This window comes from Serpula lacrymans (genome assembly GCF_000218685.1).
Source record: "Serpula lacrymans var. lacrymans S7.9 unplaced genomic scaffold SERLAscaffold_10, whole genome shotgun sequence".
Lineage (NCBI taxonomy): Eukaryota > Fungi > Basidiomycota > Agaricomycetes > Boletales > Serpulaceae > Serpula > Serpula lacrymans.
In genome coordinates, this window is record NW_006763299.1 from 387,790 (window position 1) to 411,168 (window position 23,379).

General features: G+C 46.9%; 13 protein-coding genes across 13 annotated transcripts; 5 read left to right on the top strand and 8 right to left on the bottom strand.

The window, feature by feature from the left end:
* Positions 1 to 605: 605 nt before the first annotated feature.
* Positions 606 to 1,630, bottom strand: SERLADRAFT_440196 (uncharacterized protein; the record flags this gene model as incomplete). The annotated part of the gene is made up of 3 exons (XM_007320656.1): positions 606 to 916; positions 974 to 1,206; positions 1,260 to 1,630. 3 exons carry the CDS (start codon positions 1,628 to 1,630, stop codon positions 606 to 608), a joined length of 915 nt encoding a protein of 304 aa, XP_007320718.1.
* A 494-nt stretch (positions 1,631 to 2,124) lies between these two features.
* On the bottom strand, positions 2,125 to 3,188 carry SERLADRAFT_362570 (uncharacterized protein; the record flags this gene model as incomplete). The annotated part of the gene is made up of 3 exons (XM_007320657.1): positions 2,125 to 2,474; positions 2,533 to 2,765; positions 2,818 to 3,188. The coding sequence occupies 3 exons, from the start codon at positions 3,186 to 3,188 to the stop codon at positions 2,164 to 2,166; spliced, it is 915 nt and encodes a 304-aa protein (XP_007320719.1).
* A 337-nt stretch (positions 3,189 to 3,525) lies between these two features.
* On the bottom strand, positions 3,526 to 3,876 carry SERLADRAFT_394964 (uncharacterized protein; the record flags this gene model as incomplete). The annotated part of the gene is made up of 1 exon (XM_007320658.1): positions 3,526 to 3,876. A coding segment is annotated over one exon (351 nt), but the record flags the coding sequence as incomplete, so codon positions are not given.
* An 864-nt stretch (positions 3,877 to 4,740) lies between these two features.
* Positions 4,741 to 5,809, bottom strand: SERLADRAFT_451067 (uncharacterized protein; the record flags this gene model as incomplete). Its single annotated transcript, XM_007320659.1, has 7 exons — positions 4,741 to 4,761; positions 4,848 to 4,904; positions 4,958 to 5,084; positions 5,134 to 5,327; positions 5,386 to 5,414; positions 5,469 to 5,594; positions 5,646 to 5,809. The coding sequence occupies 7 exons, from the start codon at positions 5,800 to 5,802 to the stop codon at positions 4,741 to 4,743; spliced, it is 711 nt and encodes a 236-aa protein (XP_007320721.1).
* A 137-nt stretch (positions 5,810 to 5,946) lies between these two features.
* On the top strand, positions 5,947 to 7,301 carry SERLADRAFT_472633 (uncharacterized protein; the record flags this gene model as incomplete). The annotated part of the gene is made up of 4 exons (XM_007320660.1): positions 5,947 to 6,157; positions 6,210 to 6,515; positions 6,568 to 6,722; positions 6,778 to 7,301. The coding sequence occupies 4 exons, from the start codon at positions 5,995 to 5,997 to the stop codon at positions 7,099 to 7,101; spliced, it is 948 nt and encodes a 315-aa protein (XP_007320722.1).
* A 944-nt stretch (positions 7,302 to 8,245) lies between these two features.
* SERLADRAFT_472637 (uncharacterized protein) lies at positions 8,246 to 11,885 on the bottom strand (the record flags this gene model as incomplete). The annotated part of the gene is made up of 9 exons (XM_007320661.1): positions 8,246 to 10,235; positions 10,291 to 10,755; positions 10,821 to 10,842; positions 10,891 to 10,951; positions 11,001 to 11,267; positions 11,326 to 11,347; positions 11,425 to 11,569; positions 11,634 to 11,656; positions 11,717 to 11,885. The coding sequence occupies 9 exons, from the start codon at positions 11,789 to 11,791 to the stop codon at positions 10,182 to 10,184; spliced, it is 1,134 nt and encodes a 377-aa protein (XP_007320723.1).
* A 156-nt stretch (positions 11,886 to 12,041) lies between these two features.
* Positions 12,042 to 12,650, top strand: SERLADRAFT_362572 (uncharacterized protein; the record flags this gene model as incomplete). Its single annotated transcript, XM_007320662.1, has 1 exon — positions 12,042 to 12,650. The coding sequence occupies one exon, from the start codon at positions 12,042 to 12,044 to the stop codon at positions 12,648 to 12,650; it is 609 nt and encodes a 202-aa protein (XP_007320724.1).
* Positions 12,651 to 12,683: 33 nt separating this feature from the next.
* Positions 12,684 to 13,803, bottom strand: SERLADRAFT_472643 (uncharacterized protein; the record flags this gene model as incomplete). Its single annotated transcript, XM_007320663.1, has 5 exons — positions 12,684 to 12,932; positions 12,997 to 13,263; positions 13,329 to 13,373; positions 13,425 to 13,528; positions 13,595 to 13,803. The coding sequence occupies 5 exons, from the start codon at positions 13,656 to 13,658 to the stop codon at positions 12,876 to 12,878; spliced, it is 537 nt and encodes a 178-aa protein (XP_007320725.1).
* A 127-nt stretch (positions 13,804 to 13,930) lies between these two features.
* On the top strand, positions 13,931 to 15,240 carry SERLADRAFT_472645 (uncharacterized protein; the record flags this gene model as incomplete). The annotated part of the gene is made up of 2 exons (XM_007320664.1): positions 13,931 to 14,847; positions 14,905 to 15,240. 2 exons carry the CDS (start codon positions 14,177 to 14,179, stop codon positions 15,158 to 15,160), a joined length of 927 nt encoding a protein of 308 aa, XP_007320726.1.
* A 52-nt stretch (positions 15,241 to 15,292) lies between these two features.
* Positions 15,293 to 18,352, top strand: SERLADRAFT_451075 (uncharacterized protein; the record flags this gene model as incomplete). The annotated part of the gene is made up of 8 exons (XM_007320665.1): positions 15,293 to 15,528; positions 15,581 to 15,630; positions 15,694 to 15,827; positions 15,891 to 16,070; positions 16,117 to 16,235; positions 16,293 to 16,479; positions 16,542 to 16,691; positions 16,745 to 18,352. The coding sequence occupies 8 exons, from the start codon at positions 15,485 to 15,487 to the stop codon at positions 16,988 to 16,990; spliced, it is 1,110 nt and encodes a 369-aa protein (XP_007320727.1).
* Positions 18,353 to 18,359: 7 nt separating this feature from the next.
* On the bottom strand, positions 18,360 to 19,132 carry SERLADRAFT_394993 (uncharacterized protein; the record flags this gene model as incomplete). Its single annotated transcript, XM_007320666.1, has 2 exons — positions 18,360 to 18,554; positions 18,606 to 19,132. Coding segments are annotated over 2 exons (466 nt in total), but the record flags the coding sequence as incomplete, so codon positions are not given.
* Positions 19,133 to 20,419: 1,287 nt separating this feature from the next.
* On the top strand, positions 20,420 to 21,304 carry NUXM (NUXM, NADH-ubiquinone oxidoreductase subunit; the record flags this gene model as incomplete). Its single annotated transcript, XM_007320667.1, has 5 exons — positions 20,420 to 20,620; positions 20,681 to 20,782; positions 20,845 to 21,009; positions 21,069 to 21,081; positions 21,135 to 21,304. The coding sequence occupies 5 exons, from the start codon at positions 20,476 to 20,478 to the stop codon at positions 21,214 to 21,216; spliced, it is 507 nt and encodes a 168-aa protein (XP_007320729.1).
* SERLADRAFT_472666 (uncharacterized protein) lies at positions 21,269 to 23,325 on the bottom strand (the record flags this gene model as incomplete). The annotated part of the gene is made up of 7 exons (XM_007320668.1): positions 21,269 to 21,715; positions 21,776 to 22,103; positions 22,157 to 22,419; positions 22,475 to 22,622; positions 22,689 to 22,822; positions 22,883 to 22,996; positions 23,051 to 23,325. 7 exons carry the CDS (start codon positions 23,282 to 23,284, stop codon positions 21,389 to 21,391), a joined length of 1,548 nt encoding a protein of 515 aa, XP_007320730.1.
* Positions 23,326 to 23,379: the final 54 nt, after the last annotated feature.

The following is a 23,379-nucleotide window of genomic DNA, read 5'->3' on the forward strand; positions in this document are numbered from 1 at the left end:
CGGATGATCATCCTGAGAAAGTGCTCCTATTCCAGCCAACATCAAGGTCATGTGTTGAGAGCTGAGCATTGAGTTTGGAAAGGGTGCAGGTCAAACTTCGTTGAATACAGATATATGCCCCATATATCGTGGCACCGTTATAATGCCATCACTGTGAAGTTTGATTAAGTGCATCCCTGGAATACTACTCTGATTCAGCTTATACTCACATGTTTTTGCCTTGTTATCTCCTCAGCACGATTAGACACGGAATTTCTAGTCTAGATGGCGCGTGGATATATATGTAACTGATAAATTCCGAAGTTAGCCCAATTAGAGCGATATCCTATGTTGCATTACATTGCTGGCTATTTTCAAAGCCACCATATGCATACTATGCAATTGATTATACTGATGATGATACAGTCGTAGTTAAACCTTGAAACGACACCCGGCAATGCCCGGGACTCGGAGTTATCAAGTAAATACTAAAACCGGAAGGTAGTGTTCAAATACTGCCACCATCACTACCACTTGAATCAGTTTTATTTACCTATAAAAGTCCCCGATACTGATCCACTCTGATTTTATGCCAAAACTTATCACGTCGTGAAAGAGGCACCCAATCACAAAGTCGGAATGGTTCCAGGGAAGAACGCAGGGCCACCTTTGTTCTCGTTGTACCATAAATTATCATGGGCTAAGAGAACATGTACCCTGGGTCCTTTCAAAAGCGCCCCGATGCGACGAATAGTTTCAGCAGCATCGTCCTTGCTCGCATGAGCACAGATAACATGGCCAGTTTCATCAGAACTATATGCAATTTCCTTCACTCCCGTAATCAGTCGAAAATCATGAGCAGAGTCTCCACCCAAGAATATCCATGCTCCATCGGCAGAGGTACGTGCAAGAATGTTAAGGTGCCCAGCCAGATGGCCTACGAAAATGAGAATGTAAGCTCACCAGGAAATTATCACGAAAAAGAAAAGTTTACCTGGAGCGTCTATGATGTACATACTTCCATCTCCAAAGTAATCAAGTGCACGAGGGAAGGGTCCAATGGAGGTGTTAAAATCTGATGAGGCCAAGAAGCGAGCGCGATCCAAGGGGATAGAATTCGTCATGATCTCGGAATTCGGATCAGACGGATGCCCAGAGTCGATGAGACTGCGACAAGCTCCTCCAACTACAAACGTAGCCCTCGAGAAAGGCGCAGGATCACCTATACTGTCGATTTTCTCCATTGTAAACTAGATTGATATGAATTCACACATACTTACTGGTCCCAATGGAGATGACTAATAACAACGGCTTCCACCACTTCAGGAGGGAATCCTCCCTTATCCAGAGACTCTGAAACTGTTTGATCAATGCTTTCAGGAAAGAACCTCTCGTATTGTTTTGGTACAATCGGTGGATACGCATCCAGATCGCGTCGTATTCCCAAGTCAAAGACCAAGTTAGCCCCAGTTTGGGAGTGGCGAAGGAAGAAACAGAGGGAAGGGCAGCTTATGACTTCTGATGGCAAGGCTCCTGCTACAATAAAGTCTAAGCATATGGGAAGAATTCCACCCTCGAGAGCAGAAACGTTCATGAAAGCTTGGCCAGGCGCAGGAGGCGGAAGGGTTATATCTGGAGTTATTTGAGCCATAATTTGCAAGAAAGATCTCGAGAGTGGTAGTTGACTTGGTCATTCACAACTGAAAACGAATAACCTCAAGGTTGTAACCGCGAGCGGATTTTATTATATGTGCTAGACTGACGCCCAGGGAGTATGTGACATCATAAACCCCACATGCGTATCTTTCGTCGGATGAGAATTCCGGGAAAACATTCCTATTTCCAGCCAATAACAAGCTTAAGGTCATGCGCAGTTCGGCGCTGACGCGGAACAGTGAGTGCGGGGCAAGGGCGGTTTCAGTGTTACATACGTTTTCCCACTTATGGGGCCTTCACCGCGAAGAAGAGAGTACGACATGAGAACACCTCGAATGAATTGAGTACGACACACTCACCTGCATAGTTACTAATTCTACCGCATCCTGTTCAATCGCTTGTTAGCTCTCGGTCTCGAACATCATGCACAGTATTTTTTTTTGCCTATCTCAGAGTTTCAAGATTGTCAGAGAACCATTACATTTCAGAAAAATCACCCTTGAAACAACGATATCAGGAGGTAATCATTCAAAGCGATGGGATGGTCCCAGGAAAGAATGCAGGGCCACCCTTATTCTTGTTGTACCATGTACTGTCATGTGCAATGAGAACCTGAACCCTGGGTATGTTCAAGAGGGACCCAATGCGACGAATAGTCTCCACAGCATCATCCTTGTTTGCATGAGCACACAGCATATGACCAGCCTCATCGAATCTGAATGCTACCTCCTTCTCACCCGTTACGAGCCTGAAATCGTGGGCGGAATCTCCGCCAAGGAAAATCCACGAACCACTTGCAGAGGTTCGCGCAAGGACGTTTACGTGCCCAGCCAGATGGCCTATGAAAATAAGGTATAAGCGCAATCTCACGTCAGGATTAGCAGAGAAGACGTTCACCAGGTGCATCTATGATATACATACTTCCATCTCCAAAGTAATCAAGTGCACGAGGGAAAGGCCCTATTGAGGTGCTGAAATCTGACAGGGACAAGAATCGAGCGCGATCCAGAGGTATAGAGTGCTCCATTATTCCAGAATTGGGATCAGACGGATAGCCAGAGTCAATAAGGCTACGACAAGCTCCTCCCACTACGAACGTGGCCTTTGAAAAAGGCGCAGGATCGCCTACACTGTCATTTTCTTAAAAGTAAGCTCGATCACGATCAACTTGCGAAGACTTACTGGTCCCAGTGAAGATGACTAATGACAACAGTTTCGACTTGTTCAGCCGGGAGTCCTCCTTTACTGAGCGATTCTGAAACCGTTTGATCAACGGCTACAGGGACGGATTTCTTGATACTTTCTTGTATAATCGGTGGGTATCCCTCTACGTCGCGTCGTATTCCCAAGTCAAAGACCAGGCCAGCCTCAGTCTTTGAGTGGCGCAGAAAGAAAGCAAGAGAAGGACAGATACTAATATCGGAGGGTGAAGCTCCGGCGATGGCGAACTGTAAAGGCATATGAAGAATTCCAGCTTCAAGAGCAGAAACTTCCATGAAAGCCTGATCAGAGACAGGAGGGGGAAGTGTGCTGTCAGAGGTCACTTGTGCCATACTTATCAACCAAGTCTCAACGATCGCGGTTAATGCTGAAACGAAAATCCACAAGTTGAGAATACCTATCCCACTCACCCATAGGAAAAGGCTTTATAAATTGTGCCAACACCCGGTGAACCATCGTGAGACCGTGAAATCTCATGCTCATATCGTCATCGGATGGGCGAGCCGGGTTAAGTCTTCTTATCCCAGTTCGTCGAGGTCATGGGGTGAACGTCGAGCTGTGGGTCCAGAGAAGAAAAACTTCGTTTCAGCGTATACAAATAAATATATAGTACAGGATAAATCGTCTTCGTTTTCGCTATGTAGCTGATCGATGACATTCGGCGTAATGCTACCCTGATTCAGCTTCAACATCCTCACCTACTTCACTTGCCTTCTCACCAGCTTCCTCGGGCTGAACAGGCGCTGTAGGTCCAGTCCATATAACACGGCCGCATCCATCAGTCACAAACCCACTAGACTCTGACGCCACTTCCCGGCCCATCCTCCTGGCTTTGGGAGGTGGACAGGTTCGTATACGTTGCGGCGGACTCTGAGCTTCTCGAGTTTCCGTTGCAGGAAGGGCGCCTCGCGCAGACCTCGTGCTGCTCCATACAACCCGACCTCTTCCGTCAGTCACAAACGGTGGGTCCGAGTCATGCTCAACCTGTATTACATCTTGTGAAACTCCACCTCCGGAAACAGCTGCAGCCCTTGGCGACTCCTCGGCCTGATCATGTACGTTGACTGAAACATCTTCATCTAACGTTGTTGCTTGCGTAACCGGACATTCTACGGACAGCTCTGAAGGCTCTGATTGCGTAGAAACATCAGATGTATGCATTACAGAGCTCTCCCTCCCCTCACCGTCTTCGCTCGAGTTATAGCTTGAGATAAAAGGCTCCCGGTTTCGGGTAGTTACCACAGTACTAAACCTCGAACTCGAAGGAGTGGAAGATGGCTGCATTGAAGCCAGTGCTGAAGACAGCGACGGGGATCTTGATACACGTGTTTGTAATGTGTTATCCAGTATCTGGACATCATCTACGGATAACGATAACGAACTGGCTGTCCTAGTAGAAAGTGAAGAGTGTAAGTCGTCGTACGAAGATGAGCGAACTATTGTCGGAAAATCGACAGGGGGAGCGCTAGAAACAGGGGAAGCGGTCCTAGGTCTCAATGATGGTGACATCGGATGGTTTGGTTGATTAATGACAGTTGGTGGTACATGTGCAGGAGATTCATCTCTTGAGCTATTGTTTGTTACATGGGAAGATTGATCCTGTTGTATTTCCGTCTCCGTAAACTCAGACGACATGGAGGACTCGGACGGAGGCCAAAAGTCGTCTGGCTTAACGTTCCGAATTGAAGAAGGCAAAGAAAACATGCAACAAAAATGGCGAGAAGTTAGAGCTACTTTGTGCAATAGTTCACAATGAGAGATGGGATATATAGATCACGACTTACGTGGTTGTGGCTGGTTGTATCGTCACCTTCTATCGCCCAAGGCTCGTCGTCAGAAGCAGTTTCATTAGCCGTCGCCGCAGCGTCTAGGCTTTCTTCCCATCTATCCAGAATAGTTGGCAGGCTGGCGCGGATGGCATCAAGGGTGGCATTTAAATTTTCAAACGGATTCTCAAAGATTCTTTGCAAAAACTCGATAGGATTTTGAACATAGCTATTTTCGTGGGCGTGGAAGAAGGCAAATGGGTTCTGTTGCCGCTTGAATGCCTAGAAGAAACATGTTTATCAACTGTGACGAGGTGAAAATGCAAATGGATAACCTTCATGTAGTGCCTGACACCATGACGAAAGACGAAGGGTGTTCCATCTGAGTTCTTATGTTCGTAAAAACAATCATAACCGAACGGGCAACAAGGCTTTCCGCAAGCATATGTTTGGGCAAAGTACCTACAGTATAATTGAGGACGTGTTAATCGAGTGTCAAACGCCTACTCACTTGCAGGTTACTCGCGCCATGCTTTCTTTATAGTTGTTTATAACTTCCTGCTTCCGGGGATCGTTTTGCGGATAGAAGTAACTGGATGGAGTGATGAAGCGAGAGGTAACTCGACATAAAGGGCACTTCTTGGTGACGCCAGAGATCTTCATATCTGACGACTTGCCCTCTGGATCGCGCCACTGTATGATACACTATTTACCAGAATCGATTAGCAAGGAAAATCCATGCACCGGCGGTGGCATGACCGACCTGATGACAGAAGACGTGACTACAATCAGCTATGATAACGTTGCAAATGAGTAAATCTTCAGTGCTCAGAGAAATCGGCATACCCAGCAGTCCATAGCTTGTCGGTTTTTCTAGACATATATTGCAAGCTTCTTCCGACGGGCCTCCCTTTGCAACGTCTGACTTTGCTTCGTGCCGAAACCAGCACTGGTTTCCTCGCCGACAATGTCCTGTCAAGCCACTCGATAAGTAATGAAGACGCATAGCTGCTTAATGTTTACCCTGTATGAAATATCTACAAGTTTTTGACTCGTCATATGGCGTAAACTGCTGGTTTGGACCGTGTAGGAACTTGCAATGATCGCCTGCAAAGCAACCACGTGGAGTGTTATAATATCGACAAATCCCTCGCGGTTTCGAAGTTACCGGGCGATCCATAACACCATCTGTGGCCGTATTCTAGTGATAAATGAGAGAGGTTCAGGCAGACTTGTCAGTGGAGGATGATAGGACAAGTGACAAGAAGCGATTACTGAGCTGGACAGGAATGGATTAGTAACGTGTTTGTTGTGGCACCACTGTGGCTACCAAAACACCTTTTGGTCAATCACGCATATTCAATGCTGTCCAATGTCGTTGTCCTCGACATCCACCATAAAGACCCAACTAGGAAATGCTCTGGGAACAAAAGCACCCGTCTACTTTGATACCTTCAACCAGTTTGTTACTGGTAAAATATCCAGGACTGAATTTGACGATTCCATTCGTCAGGTGCTAGATGCGCCCAATCTTGGTGAATGCTGTATTAAATAGATGCGTTGTTCTCGTATCTGATGTCGTTATAGTCCAGCTTCACAACTCCCTGATAATATCCCTTTTTGATTTTACTGCCCATCGTCGTCCTCCAACCCCTCCTCCTGATATTCCAAAGCCAACTCCTCGCAAGCGCCGCAGAACAAATCCAGGCTCAGAAGATGCAGATGATACACTGAGATCGACAAGGTTGAAAAGATGGACGGTTTCTATGGGGAGAAGCGAACGTGAACGCGTCAAAGGGCTGCAGTCTATCTCCGTCGAGCGCCCTCGACCACGGTACGACACGGACGAAATCGCTCGTGAAAGAGGCGTTATGTTACTTGCAGAACGCGGTGGTCAGTGCCATATCTTGTTCACGAACTAGTTTAACAATAGGAAATACTCCAGACCCCCCTGGCAGTCGCTTACCACTACATCTTGCTTCCGTATCCAGAGCACCAACATCTCAACACATATCAGACAGGATAAACCTCATATCTGCGCAACATAACCTTAGTGCACCCAATAAAGCCGTATCCTCGTTGATGATGCTTGCTTTTGAAGTTGGTCGTTAACCGCTCTGCTTTGACAGTGACTTGACATATATTTTATGTTTAGGCAAAACTAAAACAGCTCATAACTCGCGCACTCACACTTACTTCAACTTCCCATGCTATAACCTCCATCACTCCATCCGCACCACATTCGCATAATCATGTTCTCACTGCTTCCTCTTTTGATACTTTATTCACATTATCCCCCGCTGTTCTACCTAACCAGTCTGCCGCCGCCATGCGTTTGGCAGCTGGGGACAACGAGATATTCGACGACGAAGACGTTGTTCTGTTGAAAGATAGAGAAGTTCGCGATCAACGGTGGCAGATGTTTGCTTTGTTGGGGGAAAGAAGTACAATCAAAGACGCACTGCGAAATTTGAGATGAATTTTATTTTGATGTTTTGTCGTTGCCCATTTCATTATGATACCCCCCACCCACACTAGTACACCCACAACCACCATTCCATGGTCATTCTTCATATTGTATATTGAAAACAGACTTATTATGCTATTAGAGATCAGCGCCAGCCATCATGATAGGGGTTAATATGACTCAGTACTCAGTACTCAGTGCTCATGATAATTACTAGTAGCGCTCGGAGTCTGAGTTGTGTATGGTGTCTTTAAGTTAAGCCTTCAGTTTGGAGTCAAGGTGCACATCCTGCAATTGCAAGTAATGCCTCTAAGAATATTAAGTGATCTGATTGCATAGCTGTCATACATATATACTGTTCTCGAACGTGCATCCTTTGTCACGGTAAGTCGCCTTCTGCATGTTTTCGAACTGGCCATGCCCTTTATTGACTAATTGTGGAGGCAAGGACATATTATCGATTGCAATCGCTGATCAGCGGCAAAGCGGAAGGTCAGCTTATAGAAGACTAGACAATGCAGTGATTCGGTTTGACATATCTACGAACCTTATCAGCTTTCAAGTCATTGTGCCACTGGCGGCCTGACATAGGCTGGGAAGATCTTCCAAAAAGATCACTGAAGTAGCCTCCTGATGCTTCATAAAAGGCATGCCTTCTAGTTTTTCCTCCCTTTTAGCTGTCGAGCAAGCACCACCATTTTTCAGCCTCTAAATTGCGAGCTATCAGCTATGGGACAAAGACATCAGGCTTTCGTCATTGCGCGCATTCGTCCAGCTGGTGGTGGGCCGCCAAGGCTTCGCTGTATTGCAGCATTTCACCACCAATGGTGCTATGGAACACTTCCACTTGGAGCTACTCGCCGCTTCTTGACCCTAGTCAAGCAAAAAAGTAACGCCGACATTATCAAGGCCGAGATCCGTGCTATCGAAGGGAAATACACAGATAGGCAGGATTTTCCAGCTGTCCCATGTCCATTTGTCGCTTTTCTGCTTGCCAGCAGTTGGACCACAGACCTGGAAGACCCGAAAAACCGCTATATTAGCGGTAGGTTGTTTAGCCACTCCATACTCAATGCGAATATGGAGAGTGGCGCTGGCGGTAAGGAGTATTTCGCGTGCTTTTCTATTGAGTAGCTCTAATGTTACGCCACACCAGACAACAATGATGGGATCACTATCATCGATGTTACAGATCCGCTCTCTCCTGCCTATTGCTTCGTCTTCCCAGGTGTCAATGAAACAGCTGAGGACGTGCCAATGTGGCGCCCTCTATCTGCAACCGTCTATGTGCGCGCATATTACCCCAAGTCCACCGCTAAAGATTCGAGCACGAGTTCTCTCGATGATGATGATGAAGATATCATAGATGCCATTAAGTCTCTCGAAGGAGAAAGAGTGGTTGATGATGTCGCTACTTTGGCAGAGGCATGGCCCGAAGAGTATCAGTGCATGGTCAAAAAAACTGACGAAGAAGTGTCGTTGGCTAAAAATTCCCCAGACCTGCCGTTCGTAAAATCCTTGGCCGAGCTGACATTAGAACCTGCTGTCTCCAGTGCTATAGAGACTGGCGAGACCGCTGTTGTCGCAGAAATGCTTTGGCTACCTGGAAAATGCGCCGCAGTCAGAGCAATACTTCAAAAACAAACTTCTTTCTCCGACGCTGCTGTTACCTTGATGGCAAGAATTATTGCACATGAGATGGAATCATCTCCCGGCTGCATAGACCTCCAAGACTTCGCTCTATCGCCTGAACAAGTCATTCAACTCTTAGCCCCTTTTGCTCAAACGCTTACAACCCTTGACTTGTCCTACAATCCCCACATCACTGTCGCTACCATCCGTAGCATTCTTATAGCTTTTCCCGGTATTAAACGTCTGGTTGTATTGGGCTGCCCTTCTATTGGTGCCGCGGATATCTTCGAACTGCTAGAGCATGATCCAAAGCTATTTTACCATCTTGAGGCGCTCATTCACCCCCTATTATTCCAGCGTCTTATCGATACAGGCGAAAATGCACAATACCCAATTTCGTTCTCTTTCATCGCACGCAGCTCTCAAGGGTGTGTCCGGACTGGCGCATTACCAATCTTTACACCGACCTCCGTTGTCCAAACACTCACAGATTGGCTGCCGTGCTTCTATAACGACCCCTACTATCTAATAGGTGAACGCTTTCTGGATAGCTCTTTTGTTCCTCTTTCAGTGTTTTCGGCTGTACCCCGGGTCCCGGGTCAAAAATGGAGCGAACGTACCGTATCTTGTATCCCTCAGTTTTCTGTGCGAGGGCTTTTAGGGTTGGGTTGGGTTTTTGGATTGCACTTCGACTACGATCATCGCCGTTATGGATTCCTACGCTTCGAATCAGAAACTCAGGATGGACATAAGGAGCAGGAGGAACACGAGGAGCAGGAGGAATATGAGGAGCAGGAGGAACACGAGGAGCATAAGGAACATAAGGAACACGAGGAAGTAGAAAAAATGTTTACTTCCCCGCCGGTGGAGATTCGAGATCTACGGGGATTTTTGGACATCATGGTTGCAGATGGTCGACCCCGAGCCCCTGAAAACAACATCAAGAAGCTTGAAGAAATTCTGCAAATACTGGAGAAGGACACAAAACTGAAGCTTTTCCAACAGTCTGACATGTCAAAATTCGTTACCCAGGTGATATTAAATTGCGAAAGAATGCGCTAAGGTGTCTAGTACACGAATGCAGTGTCAAATATGATGTACTCAAATTTGCCGTTTCGCGTGCTTCTGGTTAGTATCTGGTGTATTGTCGAGGGCAGAAGTAGTGTCTCAGCTATTGATTCATTGAATAAGACGAGGAGTCATTGCAACAAATTGTATTATAGTACTGTCGTGACAAGCACATGAATGCTTTTACCAGCTAAGGTAGAACGAGGTTCAGCTAGTATGTTTTTGTTTTCAGCTTTTGGGTTGTGTTTTCACAGAAGTGATAGAGCAAACAATAACTACAGACAACAGACACGCAGGAAAGCGGAAAAAGAAAGAAAACAGTTTCAATTCTCAGAGTATTGAAGACGAGTATGTAGACATCCAGCGGGAAGAAAATACATTCTCCTTCTAACTTATACGACCTTTTCAACTCCTGGCGGGAACTTGTATCCTCCTTGACGGCGTACCTATAATTTACCATGATGCCTTAGTATTTGAACAATTGATCAAGACCTGACATACCTCATCGAAGACATCCATTTCCAGTAAACTTTTATCATGCCCCCACAGTTCGCTCTCACTCTTTCCATCCCTCACACATCTCGCGACCTCGTCGGCCTGGAAGTGCATACCGCGCCCAACATAATCAAAGTGCTTAGTCTCCTCCCGGGCGATTGTGCTAGACTTTCCTGGCTCGTAGTATTGGACGGTGAATGACTTGGGGCAATATATCGGTGCGGCGATAGAGATGTTGCCCCGCTCATAGCGAATTACAACACCGGTTGGGTAGGCGGCAACATTGATGTTGCAACTGAGAATAGCCTGGGCAGCGAGGGTGTTTGAAGCAGACGGCGATGAGGGTGAGAAGGTAAGTGTGAAAGCAGTGCTGCGATCGACACCCGTCAAAGGCGTCTTAACCATGGATGCTATAGTGTTGGAAGGCTTGGCTAGTTTGTTAGAGGGATGTTCGTAGAGTGCCAAAACCGCCTAGCCACAGATAGCAATCAGTCAGTCTAATGTGTGGCGGCCAAGTCAAGAAAAAAGTTACGAACCCAAATAAATGGATATGGTCCACTGGTGCAAATCAGTACAGGTGATATGAATGTCACAGGAAATGCTCACAGATCTAACAATGCACCTCCACCTAAGTCGGGATCCAAAATTCTGTGGGTCTTCGGGATATCTAATGATTGTTGTTAAATACACATCTAAAGCTCATGATAAGAGCTCACTGTATATGTCAAAGTCACCAGACAAATCTGCATGAAGCACGACAGGTTGTCCAAGACTACCTTCCTCTGCAATTCTTTTGACCTCCAAAGCCAGAGGCTGGAATCGTGTCCACAGTGCTTCCATGAAGAAAACACCTTGCTCCTTAGCTGTTGCCAATAGTGAACGTAGCTCAGCTGCATTTGAAGTCACCGGTTTCTCGCACAGTACATGCTTCTTCGCTTTGAGGGAGTCCAAAGCGTTGATATAGTGATACGTGTGTGGTGTCCCTATACAGAACACAAAGGTCCATCAGTAATCTTGACATGATAACGAACGAATATATACCAATGTAAATGGCATCGACGTTCTGATCGAGAAGATTACACGCGCAGCATATGATGTCACTACTGGTTTAGATATATTTAAACCAGCGGCCATGCGTACCTTATCAGCATAAACTTCGCCATAAGTACCGTATGCTTTAATGGATTTATCACCACCAGCATTTTCTCCAATGAAGCTCTGTGCTTTTTCAACGCTGCGCGAGCCTACAGCGGTGACTTTGTGAACTACATCATGAACAGCACGGCTAGAAGCCAGAAAGTAAGAAAATCAAGACGAGATGGTAAGAAAAGCTCGTTATCATCGCCTACGTTTTGGGGTCTACCAAGAGATCCTGTATGTTTCTAGTTTAGAATACGGATAGCTCAAGGAAATAATATGGTTGAATCCTGACCTTCACAAAGGCACTAGCAATCCCGCCAGTGGAAATGATTCCCCAGCGCAGAACAAATGGTTGAATAGCGGCCATGGTTGAAGATCGAGGACGTGGGGACGATTACTCTACACGAAATGTCAATGATCTTATATGGTGGGCCGTTCCGATTTCTTTGAAGGAGCTGGTCGAGTGACATGCGGATGATTGTCGCAGGAATAGATCTTCAGGCAACCGGGCCGAAAGTACCACACTCGGCAGAGATAAGATAAGATTATAAGACACCATATAATGTTTCTGAGTCATATTTTCCTCCATTTCCTGCAGTTTCACGAACATGGCTGGAATGGACCTTCCACCCCTCCAAAGCGTCTTAGCAAGCGATAGCGCACAAGATGCACCTCTCGCACGAACTCTCTCTCTCTTATTTGAGCCTTCGGATATTATTTTTTCCCATCTGGTACCACAACTCGTCTCATCTCGTGCAAAAAAATCAACCATCACCTCTTACTCAGAACTCATCGATGTCGCCATCGAACTTATAGGACACTGGGATGCTTCACTTCGATTGGCATTTATCGCAGGCCACCCACGGATTGGCGAGACCCGTAACCTTTCGGCTTTGAGCGCTAAGGAGCAGGGAGGAGCGAACGCAACGACAGTCGTAACTCCGCCCGAGGTACTGCGTAGATTGGCCCATCTCAATAGATGCTACGAACATAAATTTCGCGGGCTGATATATATGACATTTGTGAATGGGAGGAGTAGAGCTGTTATCGCGGAAGAGATGGAGGATATGCTTGGCATTGAGCATTCGTTGTCGCCTGACGAACCTAACGTGAACAGCATTTGTCCTGTTAAAACGGGTGAAGAAGAATGGGTATCAGAGCTTGATAGAGCAGTGCATGATGTCGGCCGCGTCGCGAAAAGTCGCTTGAACACCCTTGACGTGTAATGTGCGTGCCATTCAGCCATAAGCTAAAAGTTTGGGGGTTTCAATTAATGTTGCTATTCCAGTTACATCCCTTTCGGGTATTGACGAATTCTGCGATGTCTGTTTAAAAAACGAAAGAAAAAAATAGAAAAAAATAAAAACGATAGGATCCAGCAACGCAATAAAATATTACAACATTTGCCCTGGTCAAATGGTTGTCCGAAAAAATAGATAGATGTAGATGGGTCAACGAGTCCGCTGTGTCCGAGGTTCTTGAGCCTTTCGTGCTGCATTCTCCTTACGCTAATGCGACACCATAAAAAAGTGGTCAGGACAACGAAGAGATTTCAGCCTTAAAAAAAGCTACCTCCAAAGCTTGCTTCCGCCTGAGCTCCCACTCTGGATTCATGTCTTTGAGCTCTTGATATAGTTTATCGACAACTTCAGTGTACAGGGTCTGTTCCTGCTTCATTCGACGAATAGAATCATATAAATCGGCTCGCTCCTTCATCCTATTCTCACTTCTCTCCTTCGCTTGACGCGCCCACTGTTCACGTTCGTTCGTCCGTTTCTCTTGTTCTTTATCCCAAATCTTCGAATTCTTGAGTGCACACTGTATACGGATATCGTATGCCTAAGGATTTAGCCGCAACGAGTGTTATCATGGATTAGAGGGTATTGCTAATTTAGAAAAGTCACCTTGCGCTTATCAGGATCACTCAAGATCTCAAAGGCTTCCTTTACCTGTTAGGATATGAATGTTTGGACCACAGTGATTGAAATACGACGACGTACATTGCGGAATTTGCCTTCTGCAGCGCGCCTCTCTTTCTCGCTTGCAGTTGGTTCAAGCTTGTCTGGATGAGTCTCGAGGGCTTTCTGCTTATAAGCCTTCCGTACTGAGCATGTACATTTACAAGTTTGGATCAGGATAACCCATTTATCAAAATAATTGGCATACGCACCATCATCTATTGACGCTGAGCTCGGAATGCCAAGCACATCATACAAGGTTAATGCAAGGGTCATTTTTCAATAATAGTCCACAGGTCGGCAGCCTTGGGCCGCGTACGTATTACAACACGCCCTCCAGCTATTCGGGGGCAAAAGCAACAAGAAATAGAATGAGGGGAATAGAATGTAAGTAAGTGGGAGTTGATGAGGAACCAACCCAAAAAATTACCCAATTTGCACTAGAACGTGACCAATATGTTGTTGTGTCACACTGACATGTCTCAAACTCAAGCCAGTTCAGATAGCTGTACGCCAGACCTGGTACAAAATCCAGAATTACCCTTTATTCTTGACCGTGGGGGTATCGCAAATAATAAATGCAACTGCATCTCCAGGAACCGGTCGGACTAGGAACAGTCAGTGCCCGAGTCAAGTACTCACGTTGCGACGGTTGCGGCTGTGAATCTGTACAACCTCACTCACCAATCGACCAATCACACAGATAGTACCCCGCAGTTATAAACTTAGAAAATATCAGGTGCCAATCTCCCATATTCCTCACCACCAAAGTCCCCTATCGCCAATCCACATCAATGTCCACCGTCCCTATCACTGAAGGAGAGATCGACTTCGTCGTCCCAGCTGCTGGAAAGCCATGCAAAACATGGTATAAGGTTGTAGGAGACCTTAAATCGCGGTCACGCCGTCCTCTTGTTGTTTTACACGGTGGTCCTGGCAGTACACACGATTACGTCGCAGAAATCGCTGATGTCGCTAGTCTTTACTCGATCCCCGTCATTCTATACGACCAGTTGGGTAACGGGCGATCGACACATCTGCCTGAGAAGAACGGCGATGTTGAATTTTGGACGGTACAGCTATTTATTGACGAGCTGAAGAACCTGTTATCCTTTTTTGAGATCCAGGATGACTTTGCATTATTAGGGCAATCATGGGGTGGGATGCTTGCAGCATCATTCGCCGTGCAACAGCCAAAAGGCTTGAAAAAGCTCGTGCTTGCAGATTCGCCCTCGAGCATGCCTCTTTGGGTGGAGGTCGCCAATAAGCTGCGGAAAGAGCTCCCTCAGGAGATACAGGATGCTTTAACGAAGCATGAGGAGGCGGGCACGATTCACGACAAGGAGTATATCGATGCAACTTTAGTGTTTTATTCCCGACACTTGTGTAGAATCAGCCCAATGCCGCAAGGCTTGTTGACCTCGTTCCACTACATGGATAAAGACCCTACCGTATATTATACAATGTATGTGTTCTCGCTGCTCTTCAACTCGAGGTTCATGTAAATCTGATTTTATCGCAGGAATGGTCCCACAGAGTTCCACATTACAGGATCTCTGAAAAACTGGAGCATAATAGAGGATGCGCATAAAATTGTTGTTCCGACTCTTCTTATCAATGGACGATATGATGAGGCGCAAGATGAAGTTCTACTGCCCTATTTCCGCGCTATCCCGAAAGTCAAATGGGTTCAGTTTGCAGAGTCTAGTCATGTTCCCCATACGGAAGAGCGAGAGAGATACATGCAAGTTTTGGAAAGTTTTTTGCAGGACGATTGACACAACGCGGTTTATTGGGTTATACTTGTTCTTGTAGGATGTCAATTACAACTTGTAAAATGTCACTGCAGTATTGTATGATCGTGATTAGCTAAGCACAGCCGATAAAGGTGCATAGCAGAATTTGCACGCACATTGTTAAGACTGTCAAGTTCCTCCGAATCTTTTGGACCGCTTCCGGAGACTAGATTCGAGCGCTAGTTCGCTAGTGTTCAAAAGTCTCACCATCATTCCTCAGAACGACAAAGGTTCAGCCAGCGAGGTAGCCCATTATCTTTTCAAAGTCGACCGACCTTTCATTCTCCTCGCGTGAAAGCTGCAATTATGGATGCTGTCGAAAAGGCGAACGTTGAAAGGCAGAAAAAATGGTATCCGTTTTGTACCTGGCAATTATTGTAAGCTCACTGACGTATCTTGCAGGACTAAGGATCAAAAAGTTGGAGAGGGTGCATATGCAGTTGTATACCGAGGTTAGTGCACACTTCGTTCTTTTGCTTTGTTTCTTACCCAGTTTCTAACTTCACTCTCTTCAGGCCGTGAGGTGTCGACTGGACGTAAAGTAGCCATAAAAAAGATCAAGGTTGGGCAGTTCAAGGATGGTCTTGACATGTCTGCCGTTCGCGAGGTTAAATACCTCCGTGAGCTACACCACTTGAATGTTATCGAGGTAAGACACTCTGGCGTCAAACAACAAACAATGAAGTGTGGCGTTTTACTGAACATCCCACAGCTTCTCGACGTATTCTCATCAAAGACCAATTTAAACTTGGTCCTCGAGTTTCTCGACAGCGATCTCGAAATTATCATAAAAGACCGGTCGCTTGTTTTTCTCCCTGCTGACATCAAAAGCTGGATGGCCATGACATTCAGGGGCCTCGAATTCTGTCACCGCAATTTTGTCCTTCACCGAGTGAATATACTCCACTCTTATTTACACACATGCTCACAGAAATCAGGATTTGAAACCCAACAATTTGCTCATAGCTTCCAATGGCCAGCTTAAAATCGCCGATTTTGGTCTCGCAAGAGACTTTGCAGATCCCGGTTATAAGATGACCTGTCAAGTCATTACTAGGTAATGTCACTTATAAATTTCTAGCCTGCATTATTCTCATTGACCGTGGCCTTGAAGATGGTACCGTCCTCCAGAACTCCTCTTCGGTAGTCGGTACTACAGCAGTGCAGTCGACATATGGTCTGTTGGTTGTATATTTGCCGAGTTGATGTTACGGACACCATATCTACCTGGCGAAAGTGACATGGACCAACTAAAAACCATATTCCGTGCCCTAGGGACTCCTACCGAAGAAGATTGGCCGGTAATTCACATTATTATGTTTCCATCACCTCATATTTGACAACTTGTGTTGGCTTATATCAGGGCCATACAAAACTACCAGACTATGTTCCAGTTGGACAATTTCCGAAAACTCCCTTACGTGACCTTTTCACTGCCGCCAGTGCCGATACTCTCAACTTACTCGGAAAGTGTCTTATTTATGAGCCCCGAAAACGCATAAATGCCAAAGAGGTGGGTATTTTATTCCTGTGGATATTATTTTGATTTTCCGAGTTGTCGAGTAGGCTCTCCATCATCCTTACTTCTTCGCTCTTCCCTATCCGACTCACCCATCCAAACTGCCAAAGCCTATCAGCACCCAGACATCTCGACCACTTGAAGAAGTTGACGGTAACGTCGATCTTAGTGCTCCAGGACCTGCTGTCAGAGCAGCTGCACCCAATAAACTCAAAAGGAAGCTGTCTTCGCCTGGTGACGAATTAAGTGGTAGACCACTAGCGCGCAGACTTGATTTCACTCTGAAGACATAACAAAAAGTATATACATACACTCTCACTGCAATTTCCTATTTCTTTCATTCAAGACACGCACGGTGTATGACTAACCCATACTTTCGCTGGGCATGTATGATGACGATGACGACGACAAGTATGTATGTGTATTATAAGAAACAGCACTTGGCAATGCAAATCCTCGAACCTTTGTGTGTATAGAGCAATAAAAAAAAGAATTCCGAAAAGCTAAATCACAGCTTGAAGTACAACAACGGTCATCAGTCACTAAAGAAGATCAACGTGGCGTATCACAAACTGTGCACTTGTCTGTTGCACTCGCAGGATTTGACAACATGCATGTTGAACAAGTCCAAGTGACTCCCCCAGAGGTTTTCGAGGGCTGCTTCATGCCGGCAGCCGTCCAGTCAAACCCTTTGGCAGGTCCAGAACTCGTGGCAGGTTTACTCCGTGGAGCCTCGCAAACCGTACACTGCTCTGTCGCGCTCGCAGGGTTGGACAACATGCACGTTGAACAAGTCCAGGCATCGCCCCCTGACCCCTTCGAAGGCTGCTTTACGCCCGCAGCCGCCCAGTTAAACCCGTTGGTAGCACTTGCAGGCCCATTGAACCCATTTGTAGTATGCGTAGGCGTTGACTTGTTTCGTGGCTCCTCACAGACGGAACATTTATCTTTCGCGTCATCAGAGTTTGTGAGCATGCATGTGCTGCACGTCCAGCTTCCTGGCTTGGACGCAGCTGTGGGCGCTTTCATTCCGGCTGCAGTCCAGTTAAACCCGTTGACTGCGGTTGTACGCTTCGAAAAATCGAATGCAGGTAGCGAAGATAATGGCGCAAGCTTAACCGATTCACGGGCTTTGACGTGACTCGGCCCAGCATCATATGGTGATTCTCCGAGGGTGAATGTGTACGTGGGCAGATTGTCGACATTCATAGCAAGAACCGCAGATTTTGGATTGATGGGACTTGGTTCGACGAGATCGACTTTCTTGAGGGGGGCACTAGCTTGTGGCGTGGAAATGGGAGGAGAGACCTTGGGCTCGGAAACGGTCTCGACCTTATCAACCTGATAGCTAAAGCGAAGCTTCGACGGCTCCTTTGGAGCTGATGACCTCGCCCCGAATAGTGATTTCGCAGATGTGGACTGCTGCACAGCAGGTGTACCATTTGCATTACTAGGACGAGCCGGCTGAGAGCCCCTGCTCTCGTCCTCGGGCTCTATGACCTCCGATGGCTTAGTGACAGGTGAAGTCGACTGAGGGGAAGAGGGCATTTCCACGTCATCGATTTCCTCGACGGTCACTGCTGCCGTGCGAGGACGACGAGGAGTTCCATAAACTCCAGTTATCTTCGGTTTCTTCGCTATACGATTGTCCTCCTCTTCAATTTGGAGCGTAGGCGCAGGCTTCAACGATCTGTCCAAACCAGCAGAACCGTTGGCAGGAGGTAAATCGCTTGCCTGATTCCTGGGGCTTCTGCGAGGGGGACTGCCAGGGAACTTTGGTGGAGAAGTCGCAGTTTCAGCAGGCTGAGCAGAGGCTGAAGTCTCTAACTCCGGTGGAGGTCTCGCCCGTTTACTTCCCTGTGTGAGGCATTAGCATATAGGCCATCCAACGATGGAGACTGAACTGACCTTAGGTACCGTGGCTTCAATAATTGCCTGGGTGGATAATTCTGGCTCTTTCGCCTTCTCCTTCTCAGTCTGCTTCTGCTCTGTCGATCGAGTAGACCTCAATTTCTTTGCGGTCTGTTTCTTTGGCGGTGGTTTAACGGGACTTGCAGTTTGATAGGGATTCGATACGTCTGCCTTCTTAGGAGGAGTGACCTCCTTAATGAGGTCTGCCATGAAGTTCGCAGCCTTTGTAGGCCTTCTCGGGGGAGAGTTGGAAGGAGGAGAATCACTCTGACCCCAGGCTTGCCTGAGAGGAGAAGGAACTGCTGGTAGAGTGGGCTTAATGGGAAGACCATTGGTGCGCAGTCGAGGTGTCTCTAGTTTGTTCGTGGAAACAGGGAATGGTCCATTGGTAGTCTTACCGTTAACAGTGGGCTTCGCAGGAGTAACCATGGATTGCGACTGAGTTATACGAGTGGGCGAAGGAGCAGGTGCTTGAGAGCGACTCGTGGGAGTAGGAGAAGCAGGAGCTCTCTGAGACGTCGAAGTTTCAGCAGCCTCACCTACACGACGCCTCTTCGTGTCTGTCTGCGGCGTCTTCGGTGGAGATATTTTAATCCTGGAAGGCGTTGGCCGCGAACCAAATCCGGGAGATTGATAACGATTTCTAGGCCTGGCGCTGCCTGCGCCTTGCCATTTGTAAACACCATTGGGGTTCTTGCTCAATGTCCTCCTAGGAGTTTGTGCTGGTATTCCATTTGTGGAATTTCCAAATCCATGACCTGGAGAAGCGTCACGGGAAGGCGTGGTCGAAAATCGGAAGGGTTCCGGCTTTTCTGCGTCATCTAAGAGGGATCGTAAGCACCCCTTACCAGATAAATAAGAGTGGATGTGTAGCATACTTTGTACATTCTTCTGGATATATTCTACGATGCCAGCCGCTTCGAATTCATTCAAGGGCTGACCTGCTTTTTCTACTAAGAATTTTGTGACAGGCTCCAGATTCTGGGCAAGTGATTGTCTATGCGAGGACGAGGAGGCCATCTGAGATGGCGGTGTGTTGAGATTGAACACAATTGGCGAATTCCGTGCCGGAGTGTATGGCGCGTGGGCGGCGGTGGATGGGCCACCTTCGCTAAAACCAAAGTTCAAGTTTTGCGCCATCTGAGGGTGTATATGAGCTAGGAACATTGAGTGTGACATACGATACATACCTGACGCCCTCTAGCGGATAAAGTGTGTGCAGGAGAGGTGGGAGCGGCAGGAGGTGGTGGTGAAGGCGGTAACTCTTGTTCTTCGCCATGCAGGACGATCAGTGGTTCATCAGGTAGGCGTTGCTGGGCTACATATTCGTGGGGACCGACACTGCCTTTGGAGTCGTCTTCTGATGAGTCCATGTCTGAGGTACTTTCGAGCTCATCCGCGTCTTTCGAGGACCTGAAGCGCAGGGGATTAAAATATCCTAAGAGACCCGACAAGCTCCACATCTACACAATGACGATTCTATGGTGAGCAGAAAATTAGTAGCAAAACAAAGGCCTTTCCGCACGGATTTCTTGCTTTGGGGCGCTCTTGGGCGCGCATAGGGTGAAGAATGTACATTGCGGGTTGCTCGACGTTCACTTCGTCTGACGGCGCTCATGTTCCAGTAATAAGTTTTTAGGAAATAAACTGGGAAAGTGCGACCTGTGAAGACTTTTGACGGTCGTGGGTGCTAGAAGGGGAAAATAGAGAAAACAAGGTGAGGATGGTTAATGAGTGGGTGCAAGAGCCAGAGGTGCCGCCACAAGCGTACCCGCTTTAGGGCCGGCCTCTTTGCCTACTCCGTAACCTCCGAAACAGAGAACAAGCCCGTCTGCAAACGAAACAAGGAAATTCTTGCAAGTCCAAAATGCACAACAAAGTCGTTGAGACACCTTACCCCCTCATCGATGCTGACCCCCACGCCTCCCGTGTAGTCAGGTATTTCCGCTCTTCAGACTATGCAACATGGGCTGCAGGAACAGCAGCTTTCCCTGCTGCTCTCTACTTCTGGGGTATGCCCTTTCGCTTTCCTTACACATGTTACTTATCCAGGTGCATTTGTATGTTTACAGACATGGCTGACCCCTCGAAGGCTCGTATTCGCACCAGCTTGCGTCTAGGAGGCTTCCTCGGCTTCTTTGGCGGCTTCCTCTTGGCTTACCAGCGGTCAAGCTGTGAGTCCTTTTGCAGTCTCTAGGGCCTTGCTTGTATCCGTCAAATCTCACTCACGTCTCAGTCCGCTTCTGGGGTTGGTCGGAAAACAAAAGAGAAGAAGACATGGACCTGGCAGAACTGAGACAGCGTGCCAGCGAAGGCAAACCTTTGTACGGCGAATCGAGCCAACCAGACTGGGTACAAGGAGTTGCGTACAGAAACTCCGCATGGTCACAGCTTAAATTCCGTGCGTTTCCTGTCATAATTAATTATGTTGTGGATCGTTAACTATGGTTACCGTTTCAGATGTTTTTCCTATGTGAGCTTTCATCATAATACTGGTAGGTAGCATCTGATGATCTGGCTCTTTAGGTTCAACTTTGTGAATCATCCTCATCATGGAACTGACCCCGCAAAGTATGGAGTCAAACCGCAGGAAAAGGAAATCGAGTAGAACCTGCAATAAAATGATGTAGTCCCTTTTATTTCAACTACCTTTCTCTGCGCATAATCACCAGCAAAATGCTGCAGCTGCAGCAATTGCCAGTCCTGCATCATTAAGCCGGGATCGATATCCCTACAAAGCTACGAGAATGAGTTTGTGGTGAAACCAGATGGTCCAGCTTTTATTGTCGGCCCTTTTTTCGCGCTCTTCCGCTGTCCTCTGAAGAATCACCCGTGTCCCCGTTGGCCTCCGCCTCCGCCTCCTTCCCTTTTTTCTCTTTACCCTGAGCTATTACGCGCTGCACAACTGTCTCCCACATAGTATCATTAACTCCTTTCGCTTTCCCCAGCTGCTCTTGAAGTCGGGTTACTTCTCCTTCAAGTTCAGCCACACGGGACTGCAAGGAAACGCCTCCTGACTCTGAACTAACAGGCTGTACAAAGTAAGCGTAATCACGATGAAACTCGGAAGATGAGCATGAATACGGTGTTAAGGTGTTAGTACGGCACTGGAAGCGAAAACAATTTTCAGTCTAAACAAGCACTCTGAGGACTGACCAATGATGTACCTTGTTCTGTATAGGAAGCATGATAGATACTTCATGTGCTTCTCGAGCTTTTGATTCTCTCATCCTCTGGAAGGGTACAACCGTTCTCACAGGAATAGGGTTCTTGGCATCAGCCAAGGTCTTCAGATCCAAGGTCAGACTAATGTGACCTATTAGGTCTGGAGGTTTGAACATCGACGTGATGTAAGATATCGAACTGCCTTTGTGCGTCGATATCGTACGAAGGAGCTGATGAGATGCGATATCGTAGACATATACAAGTCCTGTGGATGTGCCAACTAGGAGAAGAGAAGACGTCAGTGAAATAGCGAGTGCTGTGACAGGTTGCCTAAAGTATTAGGTCAGTAATAGCATAGAATATAAGGATATGTGATTATTGACCCAACAGATATAAGCCGCTTTCGTCGAACGTGCTCATCTTCGTCTCCAATTCGAATGACATCATTAACTCCGCCTCCACCTACAGCCTCAACTACTTGCCCTCCAATATTGTCAGCACGCTGACGAAATAGGTTGGCTTGGTGTATTGAGCCGTCTGGAGACGCAGCAAAAAACAGCCGTTCGGTCACATCCCACGAAAGACAAGTAACTGGTTTTGGAAAATGGAAAGTTGTCAGGAGAGCGCGCGAGGAAAGATCCCATAACTGTTTCAACCGATGTTAAATAAAATATCTACAAAATGTGCGTTATGAGACTTACTTTGACGGTATGGTCAACAGACGCAGTGAGGATACGACACGAAGGGAAAGCACCGACACCACAAATGATATCCGTAACTGGTAACGTGTGATCGGAGAGCGTGCAAAATGGAGCTGGTAGTTCGGTTTGAAGACTGTCATCTACTAATCTAAGACCATGAAATAAATAAGTTCAGCCTGCCGCATGTCCTAGTGGCAAAAACTGCCAAATTGACCTCGACACGGACCAGACGCTCACGCCAGAATCTTCGCTTCCAGAAACGAGACCTGCACCATCATGTGTGAATCGGAGTACGTTTACTTTTTGATAGTGTGCGTCCCATGAGTTGTATAAAATGCCGGATGCGACCTACTGTCGGAATAAGTTAGCAAATTCTGCCATTGACCCTTGATTCGTGAGTGTTCGCGCCTCCCATAAGTATATCCGGCCTTGGCTCGTACCACCAGCACAATAATCACCCCTGCAGTCCAAGGCTATGCAGGTGAGCTTTTCTGGAAGGACGATCTTTAAAGCTATTTGATCCTGGCAGCACGAAAATTAGAGCCAATATACCGTTCTCATAATATGAGAACGCACTTTTTGGAAGTTATACACGTTGAGTATAGATTTGTCTGGCTGGGCAGCCATAATGAATCCGCCTTGGCCATCGCGGGTATCAATAAAACAAGTGCAATGTGGGGCAGAGCTGGTCTGCTTGAATGATGCGAGAGAGGAACCAGTCTCGATGTCGTGAAGAGCAATTACTCCTGCGCCTGCATCTGAAGCTTGAGGAGCCGTCGCACAAAATATAACTTCTTGTAGATGAGGCATTCCTGGTTTATGGTTTTGTCATGCAAAAAGCCTGAAGCGTTATAAGACCATGCATATGCGGCAGAGATGGCGTCAAAAAAAATGAAGTCACGTGC